The sequence below is a fragment of the Typopeltis vanoorti genome, chromosome 20 (assembly GCF_054136105.1).
Source record: "Typopeltis vanoorti isolate ZY-2024b chromosome 20, IOZ_Tvanoo_1.0, whole genome shotgun sequence".
Taxonomy (NCBI): Eukaryota; Metazoa; Arthropoda; class Arachnida; order Uropygi; family Thelyphonidae; genus Typopeltis; species Typopeltis vanoorti.
The window spans coordinates 62,855,776-62,878,756 of NC_143568.1; the positions used below are offsets into that span (position 1 = coordinate 62,855,776).

The 22,981-nt window shown below is 35.0% G+C and overlaps 1 protein-coding gene across 1 annotated transcript in view; it reads right to left on the reverse strand.

The window, feature by feature from the left end:
- Positions 1 to 22,981, reverse strand: part of LOC150095494 (deubiquitinase MYSM1-like) — a 166,168-nt gene that overhangs the window by 139,360 nt on the left and 3,827 nt on the right. Inside the window, exon 2 of the mRNA XM_090410286.1 lies at positions 1,486 to 1,561. Coding sequence (XP_090266412.1) covers positions 1,486 to 1,561 — 76 coding nt within the window. The remainder of the gene's footprint in view (positions 1 to 1,485; positions 1,562 to 22,981) is intronic.

A 22,981-nucleotide genomic window follows, 5' to 3' on the forward strand; every position in this document is an offset into this window, starting at 1 on the left:
GAAAATGTCAACTGTGTTGTGAACAGAGAACCTGTGGAACAAATAATACATTTCAGCTACTTAGGGACGATTTTTAGTGAAGATGGTAAATTAAATATGGAAATAGACAACAGAATCAACAAAGCTGGTATGGTTGGAAGTCAATTTAATAAATTCATATGAAATAAGAGAGAAATTAGCCAGAACACTAAGTTAACTGTATACAAGACAATGTTCAAACCAATTTTAACTTATGGATCTGAGAGCTGGGACATAAGTAAAACACTTGACCAAAGACTAGAGACAGCAGATATGAGAGTCCTGAGAAAGATTAGAGTTGTGAACAGATGGCATCAATGCTAATATCATATTAAAAACGAGGATATTAGGAAAGAACTTGACATTGTCAGCATCCAGGAATGCATTAGCAGAGCTAATCTCAGGTGGTATGGTCACTTAAACAGAATGGGCAAGGAAAGATTAGCAAAACAAGTGTTCTCTGCCAGGTTGGCAAGAAAACGACCCAGAGGAAGACTAAGATATAGATGGACTGATACAGTACAATGCACCTTAGACAATAGAAATATAAGATATGATAATGTTGGAGTCTTGACAAGTAACAGACTGATTGGGAGGAAAATTGTACATAGGAAATTAGTAATGATGTAAATTTTTCATGTAGTACCATCATATCCCGTACACCCCCTTGAGGGTACATGGCAGGAATTTGATGATGATGGAAAGATGGAATATGGGAGCCAGATGAATAGATTTATATGGAATAAGAGAGAAATTAGTTAAAACACTAACTAATTTCAAAGAATTATGGATTTGAGAGTTAGGTTAGAAATAAAACAATGCATCAAAGACTAAAGACCACAGATATGAGAATTTCAAGAAAAATTAAGGGATTGAACAGATGGCATCAATAGTTGAGAGATGTCCTGAGGGGAGAAAGATTATCTATAAGTACCATAACTTGTCCACAGGAACATTTGTGAATAACAATACAATATCCAGACTAGCTAGTATGTCTGTTGGTGAGATAGAAATTTCTGCTAGTTTTTCTACAAAGTGTTGCATATTTTTGATGTAGGCATCCATATGTCTAATGTGCTCCTTTCAAAAGGTGCACTAAGTGTATTGTATTTGAAGGAAACTCTTTTCGTCAAGGAATAAAGTTGCAAACTTGGATGTCTTCTTGTAATATCTCAAAGACATCATCTAGATGATTTCACGGGGGGGGAAGAATTCTTGAAAAATTTTGAAGGGTACAGAATTACAGATAATTTTGTTTATTACTGAGAATTACTAACATGCATGTCTCTGTTAAACAACTACAAAAGTGAATACTATTTTAAAAAAAGGCTTTTTTTGGACATCCATTCTATATGTATATTGTTTTACTGTATGTAGCAAATACTGTTATTACAACATTTGCATAAATGGGACTCTTCACTATATGACAAAATAATAAGTGCCAAAATACATGAAATCAGAGCTCACCATATCTTCCTGAAATAACAAGAGAGTGTGATCATTTAAATATGATGATCCTTGAGAATTATCAATTTGTGAATTCCTAAAAATGAAAAGAAAATGTTGCACAATTTACTTAAAATAACAATGGGATCAATTATAATTATATTATTAAAGAAAATAAAAAATAGCATAAACACACCTAAGTCACTCTTGCGGTAAAGATGTTTATAATATCTGCCATGACATAAAAATTAAATTAAAATGGTTGTCTGTTATATAATTTAACCTGCATATGTGTTAACGATTATTTTTTCCTCCTTACAAAGCCTTACAGGTTATCCTTTTTGCTTGATTTTTGACTATTGAACATGTTCGAGTTTATTTCTAATCCTGTTTTGATTCCTATAGTATTCCAAGTGGCTCATCATTGTTTTCTGACGTGAAGTTTAGTAACCGATTTTCCAGAACGAAATCAGAGAGCTTCCCCACTGTCTGATCTTAGATTAATTTCTACAATTGAAAATTTTTCGTAGACAATGGAAAGTAATCTATCTTGTTCTATATTTTAGAAATAATATCACTTCCATCATAAGTAGCAGTCTTGTATACCCACTTATATTTAATAAAAAAAATTCAATATAACAAAGCTACAAGACAGAAATAAAACGTACACACACGCACACACACAGTCCTCGGACTTACATTCTACAAACTTTACACAACTTGAATTTCACATCAGATTTTACCTCCCCGTCACCGTTAATTGCACCCTATTTGCTTATATTTACAGTGCAGTATGTGTAGTGCATTATCATGTTTTAAAGGTTATTTCTCTAGGTTTCATCCACTGCATGCATACACAAATCGGACTTCAGTATATAATTAACACAAAGTAATATAATAAATAGCAAGAGAAAAAAAAATTAATTTGGCCATTTGAAGGAGGCATGAATTTAAAGAGTGTTTTGTATATACAGGGAAAGGAGACCTTGTGGTAAAGATGTTTATAATACCTGCCATGACACAAAAATCAAATTCGAAAACTTCTTTATATGAAGCAGGGATCATTACATACCCGAGAGAGAATTTTTAAAAGTATCAGATAAGTAAAATATAATTTTTTTTTTATAATTTTCATCTCTAGATCAATTTTGATGTGTTAATACATCGATTCTCCTTTTGCACTTCTGTTCCTTTTTTGCCAATCACGATTGTATTCTATCCCAGCACACGCAAACAGTAAAAAATATGCAAGTTTATGAATACAAATACACAGCACAACTATGTTCAATAGTAAGGAAGGCACCCATATGCACTGCATAGCTGTCAACCTTGTAGGTGACTGCTGTTAGGTAGCATCCAAGTAATGAATGCCTTAAATAAAATTTTTATAACTCAAATTTTTTTCATAGTCCTATTAGGATAATTTGTGAGAGTGTGAATTAGTGTAAGTCAAGGACTTCCTGTGTACATGCGCATGTGCATGTCAGTAAGAGCCTCCATAGCTCAGTTGTTACAGACGAAGCCCTTTGGTCAGAAAGACCTGGGTTTGATTCCCATCCATGACATAAGGAACTTATCTGGTCTCTTTCAACTGAAAGTGATTTAGCCAGTCTCACAGAGGTAGCGGGTTTTTTTCACCTGGAAACTTGGGTTTTTTTTTCATCCCTCAGAACAGACAAACCAACTCCGTGAATACACATGATCTACAGCCGTGAATACTTACAACAATGTGGAAGAGATAGGATTCTCACAAATTCCCCTAACACCCATAGTTAACTGTGAGTCACACCATGGTAGTCAACCTCTTAGGCAGGAGATGACACATGATTATGATATATACAGTGTTTTCTTTTGGGTACCCGACAGTACAGCATACCAGCACCTTTATTACATGGATGCGGAATCATTTTGATTTTCAACTTTTCCTGCTAGCAAAGAACGTGTATCGCACCCATTCTTTGACAAACAAAAAAGTGCTGTATATATACATGTGTAGATGGCACCGATGGTAGTAATATTGTAATTGGAGAATTAGTAGTATACGAGATATAGCAGAGTAGAGTACCCTCTTGCGATGAATCCTTGGACTCTTAAGTGGTGTCATGTAATAATAATATTTCATTGGAAGAATTTAATTGTCAGTGTTGAAGAAAATACACTCAACAGTTAACTTGTACACAGCTAAGCCCAATTTTTATTGAGACACTATGGTAATGAATGCTTCTTGCACATCTTTAAAACATACTGGATTAATTCAATGGATCAGACACAGTTTACAAAATTAAAATTTATAAACTTACAGCTCATATTTCTCCAGTGTTATACTATCATCTATAGGAACATATCGAAAGGTAAACAAGTAACACAGTTTTCAAATTAAAAATTGATGTTCGGCTGGAAGTGACATCTCAGTTAATAATGAATTAACATAAACCTTCTAGTCCAAACTTACCAAGTTAATGAATGCACACCTAGTCAACATGTTCTTGCTGCTTAACTGCAGACAGGCCAGTCTGAATGCTCCGAATGATCAGAACAGGCATACTTTATAAGGAGGCTTGAGCCCGGAATGTCGCAAATACCTGGAGGTAGTCAGATCCCCCCCCCCCAGATTTCTGTCGCCTTTTCTCCATTTGGTATTTTGGTGGAAGGAAACATCGTCATCATCATCAAATTCCTGACATGTACCCTCAAGGGGTGTATACAGGATATGATAGTACTACATGAAAAATTAACACCATTACTAACTTCATACCTACAATTTTCCTCCAAATCAGTCTATTACTTGTCAAGACTCCAATATTATCAGATCTTCTATTTCTATCGTCTAAGGCACATTGCAACGAATCAATCCACCTATATCTTAGTCTTCCTCTGGGTCGTTTTCCTGCCAACCTGGCAGAGAACACTTGTTTTGCTAATCTTTCCTCGCCCATTCTGTTTAAGTGTCCATACCGCTTGAGATTAGCTCTGCTAACGCATTCCTGGATGCCGACAATGTCAAATTCTTTCCTAATATCCTCGTTTTTAATATGATATTGCCATTGATGCCATCTGTTCACAACTCTAATCTTTCTCAGGACTCTCATATCTGCTGTCTCTAGTCTTTGGTCAAGTGTTTTACTTATGTCCCAGCTCTCAGATCCATAAGTTAAAACTGGTTTGAACACTGTCTTGTATACAGCTAATTTAGTGTTCCAACTAATTTCTCTCTTATTCAATATGAATTTATTCAAATGACTTCCTACCATACCAGCTTTGCTGATTCTGTTGTCTATTTCCATATTTCATTTACCATCTTCACTAAAAATCATGCCTAAGTAGCTGAAATGTTTTACTTGTTCCACGGGTTCCCTGTTCAAAACACAATATTGACATTTTAAACGATTCTGCCTATTTTCATTGGCTTTTTAATCCTGACCTTCATACCATATCTATTACAACAGTTATTCAATTTAGTCAGGAAATCTTGCAAACTTGTAGTGGATTTATTTAGAAGTATAACATCGTCCGCATAAAGCAAAGAGCTGACATTAACATCTCCCATTCTGATATCATGTTTAATACCACTTTCTTTCATAATGTGATCCATATAGATAATGAATAACAGAGGGGATAATGTACATCCTTGTCTCACACCAGATTTAACATTAAACCATCTTCCTGTACTTCCTTCAATTCTAACTGCTGACTCACAACTCAAATAAAGACTAAGTATTGCTTGATATAATGCCCCATTGACACCATATAACTGCAGCGTATTGAATAGCTTCTCTCTTGGAACCTTCTCACATGCCTTTTCCAGATCAACAAAACTTAAATACAGATCTTTGTTATATTCCCATGCTTTCTCGACTATTTGTCGTAAAGTGAAGATCTGATCCTGACAGCCTCTATTGGGCCTGAATCCAGCTTGTTCTTCACCAAGCTTTTCTTCCACAATTCTTTTAAACCGTTTCTCAAGTATACTTGCATAGATCTTGCCAGGAACACACAGTAGGGAAATACCTCTGTAATTCTCACATTCAGTTTAATTTCCCTTTTTATATATGGGCACTATGAGAGCTCTACTCCAATCATCGGGAATTCGTCCCTCTGTCCAGGCTTTCTGAACTATGCAGTGCAGCCACTGTAAGACTTTTATACCACCATACTTCAGCATTTCTGGTCGAATATCATCTACTCCTGCTGCCTTTCCACATTTCAAGCCTTTGATGGCTTTTTCTACTTCAAGTATGGATATGTATTCCTGACTGCATGCCTGGTCAGTGTTTTTTTACCACTGTGCTGTCATCACTGATTGTTTCATTTAGCAATTTTTCAAAGTAATTACTCTATACTTCAAGGATATTTTTTTCCCTCCCGTTTTCATGTCACCTTTATCATCTCTAATTCCTTTTACAGTACTCTTTCCTCCATTCCTAAGCTTCTTCAACAACCTCCAGAATATTTTACCACCTTCTTGATATTTATTTTCTATATTCTTGCCAAAGTCCTCCCATGACTTTTGTTTAGCTAGTTTTACACAGTGTTTAGCATTCTTGCATTTGTCTCTGTATTCTCTAAGAGCATAAGCTGACTTATTTGCCAGGAACTTTTGATATGCTTTCTTTTTTTCTTTCACTGCCTCTTTAACTTCCTGTGTCAACCATGGAGTTCAAATTTTTCTATCCTTGCAGATAATTTCACCACATGCCTCTCTAGCTGAATCAATCAGGACTTCCTTCAAGGCTTGCCACTGAATCTCCAAGATTTGATTCCTGTTCTCAAACTCTTTCATTTTTTCTTCAATAATCTTTGTGTACTTTAGTCTACAGTTTTAAAACTTTCTTACATGTTATTCTTTTCAATATGAAATTCAATTTTATTATACTCAAGACTAAATAGTGATCACTTCCAATTTCAAATCCTTTGTACACTCTGGTGTTCTGCACCAGGGAGAACACATCACTATCAACAATAGCATAGTCAATGAGACTTTTCTTATTCCTTGCCTCTTCTCTCCATATGAATTTGTGCACATTTTTATGTTGGAACATGGTGTTAGTAATAACCAGTCCATGTCCTCAGCAGAAATCCAACAGGTATTTGCCATTATTATTAGCTTTGCTCTTTTCTCCAAATTTTCCTAAAATATTTTTGTATGTCTCACAATCATTTCCTACTCTGCTATTCAGATCCCCAACAAGGACCAACTTTTCCTTTTTCATTGTGTCAGTTGCTTTTTCTAAAGCCTCAAAAAATTCCTCCACTTCTACCTTAGTAGAACCTTCTGTGGGACCATAGGCAGAAATAAGTCTCATTGTCCAGTTCCCCATTCTCATATTTGCCCACATTACTCTACTTGAGACTGACTGCCATTCAAGTAGATTAGCCTCGTATTTTGTGTTGAATACTATGGCTACTCCTTCTTTTCCTTGATTGTCATTGCCTGAATATAACATTTTGTATTTATTGCTCAGAAAGATCTCACCAGTTTTGGTCTTTTTTGTTTCAGTCACCCCTATTATGTCGATCTGGTAGTTATCTAATTCCTCAGCTAGCCCCATTTCTTTGTCATTCAGACTTCTTATGTTGATAGTACCGATCTTTAACTCTGGTGATGTTGAGTTGGGGTGTGTTTTCAGATTTGTTCCAGTAGCTGACTTTTCGCTGTTCGCCCTGGTTCCCTACTGAAAACAATGTGGGCCTTGTTTAACCAGGCAACGTCCCAGCTGGAATGAAATTTTGTCATGTTGTATCATAATTTTTATTTGATCTTCAATAAGTTTAGTTTAATCCTTTATCCAAGTGTGAGCAAACAAAGTTTGCGCCTGAAAGTATCTTCAGGACTGGGGTAAGGTAATGCAACACCAGGCAACTCGTTGCAAAGGTGGAGAAAGCTCTCATCACTCCTATCTCAGTATCTCCCATAAAGCAAAGCACATCTCCTTGCGGATATGTGTAATGCTATGCATTAAGGCAAAGGCCACTACCCATATCGGATTTGACCTTTATTGAGGTCTCGTCTTGGGTAGTGGCCCTTGTCTTAATGCATAGTATTACACATATCCGCAAGGAGATGTGCTTTGCTTTATGGGAGATACTGAGATAGGAGTGATGAGAGCTTTCTCCACCTTTGCAACAAGTTGCCTGGTGTTGCACTACCTTACCCCAGTCCTGAAGATACTTTCAGGCACAAACTTTGTTTGCTCACACTTGGATAAAGGATTAAACTAAACTTATTAATGTCTAACCAAGTGAAAAATAAACTCTCAACATGTTTCTCTGAATCCAGAGTAATTTAATAAGGTTGCACACCCTTTGGCAACTCCTATAGGTTAGGATGACCTCTCATTGCTTCTGCCTTTGTATCTCCACTACTGGGCGTGGCTCCCAGTAGATGAGACCTCAATAAAGGTCGAAACCGGTATGGGTAGTGGCCTTGCCTTAATGCATAGCATTATACATGTCCGCAAGGAGATGTGCTTTGCATTATGGGAGATACTGAGATAGGAGTGATGAGAACTTTCTCCACCTTTGCAACGAGTTGCCTGTTGTTGCACTACCTTACCCAGTTCTGAAGATACTTTCAGGCACAAACTTTGTTTGCTCACACTTGGATAAAGGATTAAACTAAACTTATTAATGTCTAACCAAGTGAAAAATAAACTCTTAATATCAAAATATTTGATCCTTAAAATAGTTATCATCCCCTGCCAAAAAAAAAAAAAAAAAAAAAACTTTATAATTTGCTTTTGATTTTCATAAAGACTTTTGAGATTGATAATTAAAGTACTATGCTGATGGTACATGGTTTGTGGCTATTAAAACAAAGATCCTTTAATATCATTAATTTCCCAAGCAAGCCAAAAACAAATAATCTTGATCCAATTAACAAGGTTTCAAATGAGACCAAGCTTCTGACTAATTAAATGATGAGAGTATGCTGGTATGTATATGACAGTAAACATGGCCTTCATAGACAAAGAAACTTAAAAGCCAGTGAGAAAGGCAACTTATTAGACAATCAAGAAAAAAATAAGTTCTCTTTAAGTTTCATAACAAATTTTATGTCTTCTTCCTTTCATAAATCTAGGCCAGGTGGTCTGTTTTACAGCTTTAGCCAGGCATTTTATCGGTTTGCTTCTGTTTCTTCGATCACTGCTTTTTTTTTTATCTAGCATTGAATAACTTGCTGTTCTCATATATTTCATTTCTGCTGGAATAATTCTTTTATCTCCTATTGCCCACACTTCACTGCAATGTAATAATGTTGGTTTTGAAAAAATATTATACATTCTTAATCTGTTTTTTATTTATTTTTTAAATGACTGCCAGCCTTAATGTTTTGTTTATTATTCCATTTACTTAGGGGAACTTGTCAATTTCAAGGAAAAAGTTTAAATCTCCATTGTAACTGAATTTATAGCTCAAATTAAAAACCGGTGATTTTTTCAATTATTTTATTGAATAATAAAGTAACATGTAAAAACCACAGTGATATTTTTAATTAGTAAAAGGACAGATATTTCGTACTAAAATTAATGGTAAATCTTCAGTGCCTGTAACAGTAATAGGAATGGAATACAGGCAAAATGTTCGGTGGATCACCTATTAAAATACAGTTGTTACCGCATGCTAGGAAATAATAGAAATAACAAATTTAATCTATTAAGATAAATGGTTTTTTACATAAGATAAAAGTCTTCCAGATCTTTGACAGAGACATACAGTCATTTCTATTTAAATTCGGTCGGTGTAAGATAGTTTCACGACTTTCTTTGAATAAGCGTTCTTATTTGAATCTGCATCTATGGAGGAGAACTGCTTTATCCCACAGGACACTATGAGTAGAGTCAATACTGTGTTGCACCAGACCAGACTTCATAGGTTTGTTATAATCAATATAATATTGTTCTTTTATTCTTTTTTCCAAAGAATGTCCAGTTTGTCCAAAATAAGAGACATCGCATTTGTAAGGTATTTGGTAAACGCCAGCCAAAGATAGAGAAGACAGTTTTTCCTTTGTAGAAGGTATAGAAGAAATTTTGTTGATAGGAATATGTTGGAATCAATTAATACTTTTTTAGAATTCTACCTATAGGTTCTGAGATTCCTGGAATGTACAGAATAGGAACTCTGTGGACTGTTGAAGAAACTGTAGGAGTTGTAACATAAGAGTCAAGTATCTATTGGATTTGATTGGAGTTGTAATCATTTGATTCCATCAACATTTTAATGGTGGAAGGTTCTTGTTGTAAGATTATTGGGGAAGAGCAAACTTTATGTGCTCTATGAATTAGAGATTTAAGAATGCCAAATTTTTGAGACGTGGTGCGCAGACATGCCAGTAAATATGGGTTTTTGAAAGACACTTGCAGATAAGATACTAGAAGACGTTCTAGTAAGGAGGATGTAATGGTAAAGTACCAGAGTTTTCTTTTTCCATAGTGAATTGGATGCATGGGGGAAGGTTATTTATCCATTGTAGAAAGGTGGAAAGTTCATTTTCAGCGTGTGGCCAACAAACAGCAAAAACATCATCAACGTAATGGTACCAAAGAGATGGTTGAGGATGAATGGATGAGAACATAGTATCTTCGAATTGTTTTAAATAGTAGTTTGCCAAAGGTGGAGACAGATCGCTATCCTTGGCAGTACCTCAATTTGTTTGTAGATTTTGTTTTTCCAACTGAAATAACCTGAGTGGATCACATATCAGAATATTAATAGACAATAATTATTTTATTGTCTATTACTATTTAGTTTGGATGGGCACTTTTCCTTTGAATGCCATAGTTTTAGTTTTGTTTTCTTGAGAGACTGACATATTGTTTTACTATTAAGTTCAGTTTATATACAGCTTTTTGTAGTTCCCTCAGCTGGTCATATCAAAGACTGAAATATCCAAGATACAATTATTTTCTCTTTGAATTCCTTCTTTTTTGGTTAACCTCTGGTCTTTGATTATTTCATTGATATGCAGTCATCCCTCAACTTACATCCGTGAACCCACAAGGGAATAAATAACATTTGACTATACTTTCGAACAAGACGCAAGTGAGCATAAAGTAAAAAAGTTTCTATTTAGCAACAATGCATTATGTGCAGTGGCAACAGCACATTCAGCGGCAACGTCCCTCAGCAGTTCCTCTGTTGATTTTGCTTGAGAAATAAGTTATTTGTGTATTTATCGTTAAATATTTCACGATATTTTGTGCAACATGGCCACTACATGCTCAATCCAAAAACCTAATGAAGAATTTCAGAAAAAGCAAGCAACTGATCTTGAAATGAACTTGCAAGTTATAAAGCAACATGACGCTGGTAAGCCCGTCACTGTGATCACACATGACTACAGATGGTCACATTCTACATTGACGACCATTTTGAAAAATAAGAATAAAATTGTAGAGGCTGTGAAAGGATCTGCTTCCATTAAATCGACGATAGTGACGAAGCAACAATAAGGTCCTATCGGTGATATGGAAAAGCTACTTGCATTATGGATAGAGGACCTGAATCAAAAGCACATACCCCTTAGCACTATGACCATAACTGCTAAGGTACTAAGTCTCTTCAGCATGTTGAAGGAGGAAGCAGGGTCTGATTACGCCAACGAATTTAACAAGGCATTGAATTCGTTTTCAAGATGAGAAGCCTGCCAAGGAGTTTGTGGAGAAATTGGATAAAAGTATTACAGAGGAAAATTATTTGCCACAGCAAATACTTAATATGGATGTGACGTCCTTGTTTTGGAAAAAAATGCTCAAGCGGACATTCATCCACAAAAAGCTAAAATCTTCCACGTTTCAAAGATTTTAAAGACCGTACTATGATTCTGTTAGGGGGTAATGTGGCTGGATATAAACTGAAACCATTTGTGATATGGCACGATGAGAATTCACGAGCCTTCAAAAACATTAGGAAGCATACTTTTTCAGTTCAGTATCGGAGCAATAATTAGTCTTGAATGACTCAACAATTGTTTGTTAATGCCTTAATCAACTGTTATGCGAGTGAAATGGAAAGCTTTTGTGTGAAAGAAAATGTAGAATTTAAAATTTTATTAATTCTAGATAATGCTCCAGGTCATCCATCTTAAATCGGTGATCTTCACCCCAAGTTCAAGGTCATGTTTCTCCCTTCAAACACTAATTCATTGATCCAACCGATGGATCAGGGAGTTTGTGCAGTGTTTAAGGCTTATATCTACAGAAAACTTTTTCACAAGCCATTTCTGCCACTGAAGGAAATGAGCGGACTCGTACAATTCTGGGAAGCATTCAATATTTATCATGCTATTAAAAATATCGCTGTGGCTTAGGACAAAGCCGCCTCTCAATGTATGAGTGGCATATGGAAAAAGACATTAAAAAGATTTGTGCACAATTTTGGAAATTTTGAGAAAAATGAAGACTTTTGTAAACTGAGTGAAGAAATAGTGGGCCTAGCAAACAATATCTCAAAGTGAACGATGACAACATAATTCAACTAATAGTAAGTGCCCCTGAAGAGGTGACCAACAAAGAATTGGTAGAACTGGAGGAACAACCTGTTGCAGAAGAGGAAGAACAAGAAAAGGAAGCAGGGAAAAGAGAAACAAGAAGAGGTAGTTAAACAATTTACAGTGAGGGGTCTTGCAGAAATGTTCTCTGCAGTTAGCTATGTTCTCAAAATGGCTGAAAACATTTATCCAAATGTTGAACGCTACTTATTAGCAGAAAGGAAAGTACATGATGCTTTTGCTTGTTATAAACAAATTTATGATGAAAAGAAGAAGAGGAATAAGCAAAGCATACCGGACATTTTCATAAAAAATAAGAAAAAGTAACACACAGTACAATTTTATAAGGCTGAATGACAGTATACTATTACAGTTAAGTCTATAAACGCTATAACTCTGTTGATTTAATGTATTGCCTTACATCCTCTTAGATGGAATGGAACCCCGATGTAAGTTGAGGGATGACTGTATATTCCAAATAATACTGGAGAAAGGGAGTATCCTCTGTATCAATTTTATGTGTGTGAATTTCATGTATCAATGGATACTGTTAATCACATAAAAGAAATCAATTCTGAAGATCATTCCGAGAATTAGACCGGATGGCAAAGATGTCATTCACAAATCAGTACCAAACAGGGTTGAGGAAACATGGTGATAAAAACCTGGTGCTCCAACTGAATTGTATAAAAATTGACCAAGTTTGGTGAAATAGCAGAAAGTATCTACTATCAACCTAAACAGTCTTCTGATGAAAATCAGAAGTCTCTTTTGAAAGCTTCCTAATGCCAACTTTCTCCATCTCCACTAGTCCATCCTTTCAGCTTCTCTCTAGACATCCAAGATATTCATCTTCCTTCATATAGATGACACAGGGTGATGACTGTCTTTGTCTATCTATTAATTTTCATTGGTGCAATATGTCCTACCCATCATCACTTTAATTTTAAAATATCTTCCCCTATATCCAACACTTGTTTCTTTATCCATACTGGTGGTTGCTAATTAATTTGTGGGCCTCTTAAGTAGTGGAGGAGTGACTTTCTCCATTATTTTGGAGAGAATGCCAACTGGTAAGTAGTTTGCTGGTAGACTTCTATCACCCTTTTTTTGGAATAGGATGGACATGAGATCGTATCTCATGTCCATCCTATCATACATATCTCATACTTATCCTACATTGGGATAAGTATGAGATATGTATAATAAATTATAAAGATGGTGCAGGATGGGTGTTAGCTCTGAAGCACAGCATGTGAGAACTGGAGAGATGCCATCAGGATCAGAAGGCTTTTTTTAGCATCCAAGTTGATTAGTAGTTTTCTGATGTATTTTGTCAAAGAACTATAGGAGACATATGTGCTTGTATTCCAATATGGTAGGAGGTTATTTCTCTTGGTCATCTATTAAGGAATTGGAAGAAAACAGTGATGCTAGGAGGTCAGCTTTGGAGGTCTTTGGGTGAAGTAAGGATGAGAGAGAGGTGGAAATGCAGGTGAGCAGAAGTTGCATCCAATGGCATTAATAAGGGACTAAAAAACACAGCTTTCACTTGGACAGGAAGCAAGTTTCTGCTATTGGCCTTTATGAAATTGGATTTGCTGATGACTGATTTGCATGTGCTGCATGCTTTGGTATAGGCAGAATATGATGTTAGATTTCCTGATGCGAGCCATATGTGGTAAGCTGAATTTTTTTTTCTTCTTTGATTGCTTTGCAACATTTGTAGTTGAACCAGGGCTTGGAAAGCAGATGAGGATTATAGATTGAATGGGGATGAAGTCCTTCATACTAGAGAGAATATCTGGGATTCATTTGTAGCATGTTTTAGGGTCAGGTGAGTAGAAGCAACAGTCAGACTAAGGAAAGGAGGAGTAGAAATTCCAGAGGTTATCCAAAATTGGCTCCTGTGTAGTGCTGAGAATGCAAAGTCAGGAGTGGTTAGAACTGAGGGTTTCTGTGAGAAAGGAGACTTTTACAAGATTGCGGTGTCTAAGTTGCTGAGAGGTGTCTCTACAGTGCATCTGGAGAACTGATCAAAAAGAGATCGAGTATTTGGAGAGTGAAGAGGGTTATCAGGAATTCGAGTATAGATATGAGTTGTTAGGTTATTACTTATAACAAATGATTTCTGCTTCTTGGCTTGCTTGGTCAGCAGAGGTGTCGGAGTAGGTGAACCAGCTGAAGTTGTGGATGTTGAGGTCACCCAGGAAGATGACCTCACTATTTGGATAGCAGGATTGCAGGTGGTTGAGTTTCATGGAAAAGAAAGTGACGAGATCTGAGTGGTTATCAGTGTCTGGAGACCAATAAATGCCACAAATTAATATTACTAAATGGAGCAAGGAAACCTTCAGCCAGAAAAGGTCAAAAGCAGGGGATTCTATGCAATTCTCTGGCAGGCTATGTCAGATTTCACGAAGTCAGGTGCTACTGTTGTTTTGAAAAGAATTGAGAAGTGTGTCATTTGGGGTGGATAGTAGTAGCAGATAACTACAATCTGGGTTTTTGTCAGGAATAAGATGTCTGGTCTGTTAGACTGCAACTGATGATAAACATCATTTATGTCTGTGTTAATGCCACAGATGTTAGTAAAGTGGATGTTAAAGTAGTTTTTAGTAAAGAGATTCTGGCATGCTTATATGACTGGATTGGTTTATGAGGGATATTTGCTTTTGTCACAGTGTAACTGTTATTGCTTGTGAGAGATCAAACTTATTGATCATAAGTTTAATTAGACAGAAGGATAAAGTGGGAATTTGCAGTGAGAGAAGATATATTATTGGACATGACATCCATATAGAGATAAACTAGTTATGCCGTGATGTGACCTTGAGAGTATCCACCACATACTACTACTTGGACTTCTTCTCTGGGCTCAACCTGGTAGAGTATGTGACAGCCAGATTATGCACCAGTTGATTGGGAAGCCTCCCGACTCACTACTGACAGATTCGGGCCTGTGCACTAACTGACAGTGGGCCTGTGGCACCACTATTTTAACTGATGTACCCTTGAAATGGAGGAGATTATGGATCTCTAAGTATGTTTGTCATGGCCTTGAAAGATATCACACACTGCACAGAGAAGAGAGAGGAAGGGGGAACAGAAACCAGAATCCCTGCTCTGGAGATTAAACATGGCATTTGCGACTTAAGACCTCCAATAAGCCTGGCAGTATTTCAATGGGCAATGAACATCTACCACCTAGTGTCTAGTTGGCATTTCCTCTAACTAGGAAGGTATCCCTTTGTAGTGGGAATACTCACTAGTTTTGCCAGAGTCCCTTTTGTGGAAACAGGCCACACCGCAGGTAGGTGGGTTGACTTGACAGGAAGAGGCTGTATATTATACATCCCTGCCCATTAGTGACCCTAATGGGCAATAACTCAATTTTTATTTCTTTACAAATGCATCTTTTTTTCCTAATGCAAATGTTGTTCTTGTACTTGCTCTATTTTGTTACTGTCTATTTCATACTGTATTCAATTCATTCATCATTTCTGGTTTTCTTTTGTTGTTTGCTATTATTACAATATCATCAGTATATCATAAATGATTTCATTTTTTTACTTATCTCTTTATCACTCTAATTCAGTTCACTCAGGGCATATTCTAATAATGCATTCAATAATTTGGTGAAATAGTATCTGCTTGGCATATTCCTTTATTTATTTGCAAGGTTGTGGTTTCACACCAGGTGATAAAATTCATTTGACAATCATCAGACAATCAAGCATCCATGCCCATAGTGGGATTCAAATCAGCAACCTGTTAGTTAGAGAGCAGATATGCAAACCACTTGGTTAAACAGGCCAGCATATAATTTTACTCTATATAATTTTGGTTTACTCTACATTTCTTCATTGCAATTAGTACTTGCTGTTTTTTCAAATGAAAATAATACCAGGGTTATTGTACAGAACAATATCCCTGGTATGAAAGCAACGACAACTTCATACCAGGGATATTGTTCTGTCATTGCATTCCACCAAAGACAGAGCATATCCATGATTACTGCTAGATTTACAATATCCCATGCTCATGTGGCCTTAAGTATTATGGTTAGATTGGCCACTCTGCCAAGGCCTGAAGAATATATGGTCTACTTCTGCATTCATGAACTCGATAAGTATAAAGTACGAGATTGTGGCATTAACATACATCAAATTAAATACTGGCTGGTTGGAGGAGTGGCTAACATACCAACAGGCTGCAAGTTCTAATCCCACCAAAGGTGTTACTGTCTTTACATGGTACATAAATTTTATTGCCCAGTTCGAGACCACTGCCCTGCCAAGCAGGACAGTCATCTCTCATAGGCATTATGGGTAGAGCCGTCTTTTAACTGTTTAGATAATAAGCTGAAACTGCACAGAAAAGAATTTTCAACTGTTGATATTTCCATAATTTTTGCAAAAACTATTATGGTCTGCCGCAGAGTTACATTATAGCAAATTTTTGCTAGGTCGTAACATAAATTATTACTTTTTTTTTTCTTATGTGGTTCCACCCACAAAAGTTTTTATAAGCCTGTAGTATTACAGTGATGGCAAACCTTTTTACCCAGGTGTGTCAAACATTTTTTTTTTTTTTTTTAAATATTGATGTTGATGTGCCACTTGCAAACATGCATTATAAATCTAACCACATAATCATAGATGATGACTTATACATATCATATTAGGCTATTTATTTAATAGGACATTGATATAAAATCTATGAATTCATATTATACAATTAATTTAATAAAGTGAAATTACAAACTTACATTACATTTAATGACTTTTCTGTTGCTGAGTGCTGGTAGAAAGTTGCTTTATAGAAGGGCTATAGTGTGTACATTTTAATGCTACACAGGTAGCACTCAAATCATTGCTCAATCTATTTCTCCCTTTCGATTTGATATTATTTAAGGCAGAAAATAGAGTTTCACAAGAGTATGTAGAAGAGAAAATTGTTAGAAGAGCTTTAGCAAAGATTTTAAGAGCATGAAAGTTTTTGGGAACGCTATTCCACACGCTTAGAATTTCACGGTCTGAATTTTTACACGCAGTATCATGCAGTTGTTCCCACTCAAGTTCTTCTAATTCATTTCTAAGAGCAATAAACTTTCTTTTCCAGATAGGATTATACTAGAAGTTGGGTAGTTGCATTTCTAGATCTTTTAAATCCAACCACTCAAAGCCATCTAATTTAAGATCCATGAATTCTGTTTCATCAGGATACTTCATGAATTGGATTGTTTGTTCCAACATTCGAAATTGCTCAAATCTAGAAGAAAACTGCTGTTACTGACTTTAGAACTTCGATAGATTGGTTGATATGTTGTTCACGATTTTTGGGGCTGGTTTCGTTAAAAAAAATTTTCACTCTTGGGAAATACTTAAAATTGTTGCTTTTTAAATCACATTGAAATATTTTAAGTTTATTCTCAAAGCTCTTGATCGTGCCAAACATAACATCGACAGATTTTCCAAAACTTTGCAATTGTATATTAAGTTCATTCAGGTGCAATGAAAAAATCTGTCAAAAACATCAGCTTACTGAGCCAAGCAGAATTGTTCAACTGAGAAAATTCTTGCTCCATGCCCTTCGTATTTAAATATAATTTAATTTCATTTAAACATCCAACAAACCGTTCAAGTACTTGGCCATGACTCAACCATCTAATATTATTGTACATTAATAGACCATTGTACACTAATTCAACTTCACTTAAAAGTGAATTAAATTTCGTTTGTTTAAAGCCCTGGCAGCAATAAAATTAGTTACCTTTGTCACAATTCTCATCGCATCATCCAAATCCTTTAAGCACGATTTTGCATATAGTGTCTCCTGATGTATAATACAATGGAAACAAACAGGGGATGACCAATATATTCCGTCAATTGTTTGATAAAACCGACATTACGGCCAACCATATTAGGCGCACCATCAGTTGTAATCAAAAATATTTTCAATTTATTTATTAATTCGTATGGAGTTTCCTCCTTTCCCGACCCGTCCCTATTGGAGCAACTCGCCCCCAATAGGGACGGGGGGGAGGAAAACGCCAGATAAATTGGCGGGAAAAAACCCTACTGCCCACGTCCAAGACCAGCTAACTTGGACATGGCTGAGGAAGATCCTCAAATTCCTCACGACTTCGACGGAAATTGAACCTGGGACACTCATTCCCCAGTCATATGGTTGCAAAGCACACAGCCACTAGGCTAACCGTGCGGACAATATTTTCAATAAATCTATCTGTTTCTCATAGAACACTTTAACAACAGTCCCAAATGTCTTTACCTGTTGTGTTTTGAGGTAAATTTTCTAACTATCAATTCCTCATGCATAAAATCACCATGAACATACCTTGCAATAATAGCAAATCGAGCTGATGACGTAATATTCGTTTCATCGAGACAAATGGAAAAACAATGGCATGAGTTCAAGTCTTGTTGTATTTGATTTTCTATACTAGCATTCATTGATATTAACTCTGTCTTTAATAGTATTCCTACTTAATGGTAACTCTTTCATGCACTTTATAATAGCTTCCTTATTATGAGTCTTCAAATAAAAATTGTGCACACTTTATGAAAGCTTCTTTAATATAATCACCATCACTAAGTGGTTTCCCATGTTCAACAATAGTATGTGAAATATTGTAACTTGCGGCTACTAAATTTGAAGGTCCTAAAAAAAAAGTCCCCGATTGTGATTCTGCCAGTTTTAGATGTTGCGATATGTATTCTTTCCGTTCTTCAAAGTTTTCTCTAGGAGCCATTTGTGCTAAGTTTCAAAATGTCTTCTTACATTTCAAGTTCTACTCACAGATAGCTCACCACATAATTTACAGAGAACTTTACCGCCTCTATCAATAACACCATATTGTTCAGTCCAGGCATCTTGAAAATTTCTTCCACTTCCTTTCTGTGATAATTTTAGTTTTTATTAGTGCTAGCTGCCATTGTAAAAGGGTTCACAAATTAAAAAAGAGCACAATTATATACAGTGGTAATTAAGCAGTAATAATTAATAAGAACAAACAATTACTGTAAATGAATTATACATCAGCAACTCAAATTACTTAAGTGGCAGACTATGACTATGCAAGACTACCACTACTTCTTTCAGCAGGATTGCCAGATTTATTACTGGTATGTTCGTAGCAACCGTGTTACATTTTACTCTCTATCACGCTACTAAATAGCAGCTATTTAGAAGGTTTTGTTGCAACGTCATCGTAAGTTGTTACTATTTGCATTATTTAACAAAATTTACTGAATTTATTGCAACTATAAAAATGTTTTCATTATTTACTCAGATAAATTAAATATTTAATGCTGCAAATTATATTTTCTGTTAAGGTAGTTTTAAATATGTTTAGAACTTGTATTACTCAGTCGAGAGACTAAGAATGCATGCATGAATGAATTTCACACAGAAGTCAAATGAAAAATTTAAGTTTATAATATATAAAGCATGTATTTATAAGTTTGTATTGTATAATGTTGATAATTTCTATAAGTTTTAATAATATCATATGACTATGTAGAAATTATAATGATTAAGGAAGAAAACGTAAACTTAAAACGCTCTTAATTTATAGGCTAGTTACAAAATAAAATAGAAATAAGCTAACTACAAAATAAAATAGAAATAGGCCAACTATAAAATATAATTCTTTCAATGAACTGAAACCTACCTTCGCCTTAATTGAGAGCGATCTTGCACGATTTATAGCAGTTTTTTCATCAGAATACCAATATCTTTCAACATCCAAGGTGTGTCACCTGAAACCCTCAAGTGTGTCAGTGCTGACACACGTCATATGTTCACCATCACTGCTGTAGTACATTCATAGCATGGATGAGTTAAAGATTTTTTTCTTTTTATTAATTGTGTGTGTATTATAATTTATTTTTTTAAGTGATCCACAAATCCTGCTCTAGAGACCAAACATGGAACTTATTCTTCAAGACATGGCTCTGATAAACAAGTGGTGGTCTCACACCAAGTAATGAAATTCAACTCCCACCTAAAGACAATCACAAACATCCATGGCAGGAATTCAAACCTGCAACTTGTTAGTTGGAGAGAGGACACACTAACTACTAGGATGGCAAATTTAAATTTATACTTGACGAGAAAATATATTTTGTGAGAAGCTTTTGGTATTGAGATTACATTATTATGTAAATAAAGAGTTTAATAAAAATAAGCAATTAAAACCCAACAAGTTTTGTAAGTCGTAAGACTCACATCAGGGATATTAGTACATAAGTTTTACACAACAAAAGCCTATTAACAATTAATTACACACATTAGATGTTTTGATAACTTCACAACTGTAACATATAATTGATAAACAAGAATACAAGTGGTAAATTCGTTACTGCATGTATGTTGGAACATTGCTAGTTGTTACTATCACATTCTGTCCGAGTTCTGTGGCAGTTAAATATTTCGTAAAAGCAGACCATACCTGATGTAAAATTAAGATAAAACTAGATTTTTATTGCACTGTAGGAATCCCAAGCATTTGTGAGGCTTCTTTAAATTTTCTTGTAAAACAGTTACGATCATTTCCGTATTTTTCGATAGATAACGAGCGCGTTATCTATACAAAAAAAAGTCTAAATTCGTTAAAAATGAACATGTGCGGTATACATTTGAAAGGTATGAGAGGTAAATCAAATGTAATAACAAAACTTAGGGAGAAGTATTACTTAATATTTATTGAACATTACACTATTCAAATCCAAAAAAATTCTTCATCAGACTCAATATTTAAAGAATCCATTGCGTTAAAAATAATGATTTACTTTATGAAATATTTTAAAATAGGATGTACGAAATAATGTAACTTCATAAAATACTACAAAAAAAAAAAAAAAAAAAAAATACACATACCTTTCGATTGTAGTCGTAGTAATATCACAGTGCTCCCCAATAACGTGAAAATTTTAAAACAATTCACAACTGACATTTATTCTTTAAGGGTGAAAATTTTAAAACAAGCAACACAGGTGCTTTTAAAGAATTCCCCTTTTAAAGAATAACGCTACCGCTAATTGGCGCATGCGCGTTATCTATACATGAAAAGGAGTGATGAAAATGTTGAGGGCACGCGTTATCTATTGAAAAATACGGTATATGTTACAGTTGTGAAGTTATCAAAAACATCTAATATGTGTAATTAATTGTTAATAAGCTTTTGTTGTGCAAAACTTATGTACTAGTACCCCTGATGATGTAACTTGTCGGGTTTTAATTGCTTATTTTTATTAAACTCTTTATTTACATAATAACGTGGCTTAATACCAAAAACTTCCCACAGAAACTTATGTTTGCATCAAGAAAATATATTCTTGTTTTCATCTATTACCTATGCATGAACAAACAAAAGTTTTTATTAAGTATCTTTATGACGACTATGTCAGCTTGGTTGGCTGAATAGTTATCATATTCACTCGTAGAAACTGTATAAAGAGGGATGTGGGAAGGAGGTTTTTTTTCAAGAAGAGTTGTGAATGATTGGAATGCTTTTGCCTGAGAGTGTGATGTCTGCAGAGAATTTGAGTGTGTTTAAAGCATGGTATAATGAGCTTTGTGTATGATAAAAGGACCTCCTAGATGAGTCTTTGACTCCATGGGGTCTTGGATAATAATAACAATAATAATTAGTTGAACAATCTTTTTTGCCTCTTTATATCATTCACATTCATTCCTTTTTTTTTTTTTTTTTTTTTACTTGCAGCATAATGCTAGAATTCTTTGGGGGTTGTCTTCTGCATGCAGAGCCAGTTTCTTTACATACTCAAACATAGCTTTCCTATGGCAAAGAAGTTACTTGTAACTCCTTTGCCTATGTGTTATAATTTTCATAACTAAACATCCATATGCACACATTATTTCTTCCAAATCATCTTTTTTTTTTAAGAAATGCTTGCTTAATATGATTGCAAATCTATTTCATTCCTATTTATCCTATTAATTCTTCAAAGTCTAGGAACATTCTGTTATTGCACCATATATATATATATATATATATATATATTTTTTTTTTGGGGGGGGGAGGGTATTTCTTCCTAATATCTTTATTTCTAAGATAATTCTCAAATTGGTATCATCTATTCACCACTCTAATTTTTCTCAAAACTTTCGCATCTGTGGTCTTCAGTCTCCAATCGAATGTTTTATTTCTAACCCAAACACCTCACATCATTAAAATTAGTTTGGGCAGTCTTGTATTCAGCTACTTTACTGCTTTAACTAAATTTCTTTCTTATGCCATATAAATGTATTCAGCTGCCTCCCCCACATAGCAGCTTTGCTTATTCTGCTATCAATTTGCCATCCTCGCTTAAAATTGTGCTTAATCCTGTCGTGCATGAATTTTTATATTCATTTATAAAAAATTATAATGATACAGTACCATTTAATCTTATAGCATTACCATGATTTCATTAATTTTGCTAAATTTGTGCCCTGTATATGTTAAAAATGAGGACACATTTTTATGTGTCCTCATATGAGGCCCCAGTTCTACATCCTTTCCTTTAGTGTTACACTGTGATCAGCATTCATTTCAGACAAATCATGGAGACTACAACTGCCTCAGAATTAATTATTACTTTAATTTCCTGAAATTTTGACCTTCACATTAAGGTCATCATCTGAAGCACACACACACACACAGAGAGAGAGAGAGAGACAAGCTAATATTATATTTCAAAATTTCAAACAGTATGCAAAGAGACAATGATTTGATCAACCATTATTCTATTGGCCTGACCTCTAGAAAAAAATAATAAAATAAAATAAAGAACATCAAAGCTACATTCTATTTATAACATCATCAGAGAACAAATTCATATAGATAGTTTTTACAGCAAAACTGGTGTTCTAATTGAACATGAAAGTTGTTACATTAGAGTTAAGATCCTGGATTATTTACAGTCCTATTTATAATCGACTCCTAGACAAATCCCAAGAATATGTGCCTTCCATATTCTTGGAATTTTCAGACCATCA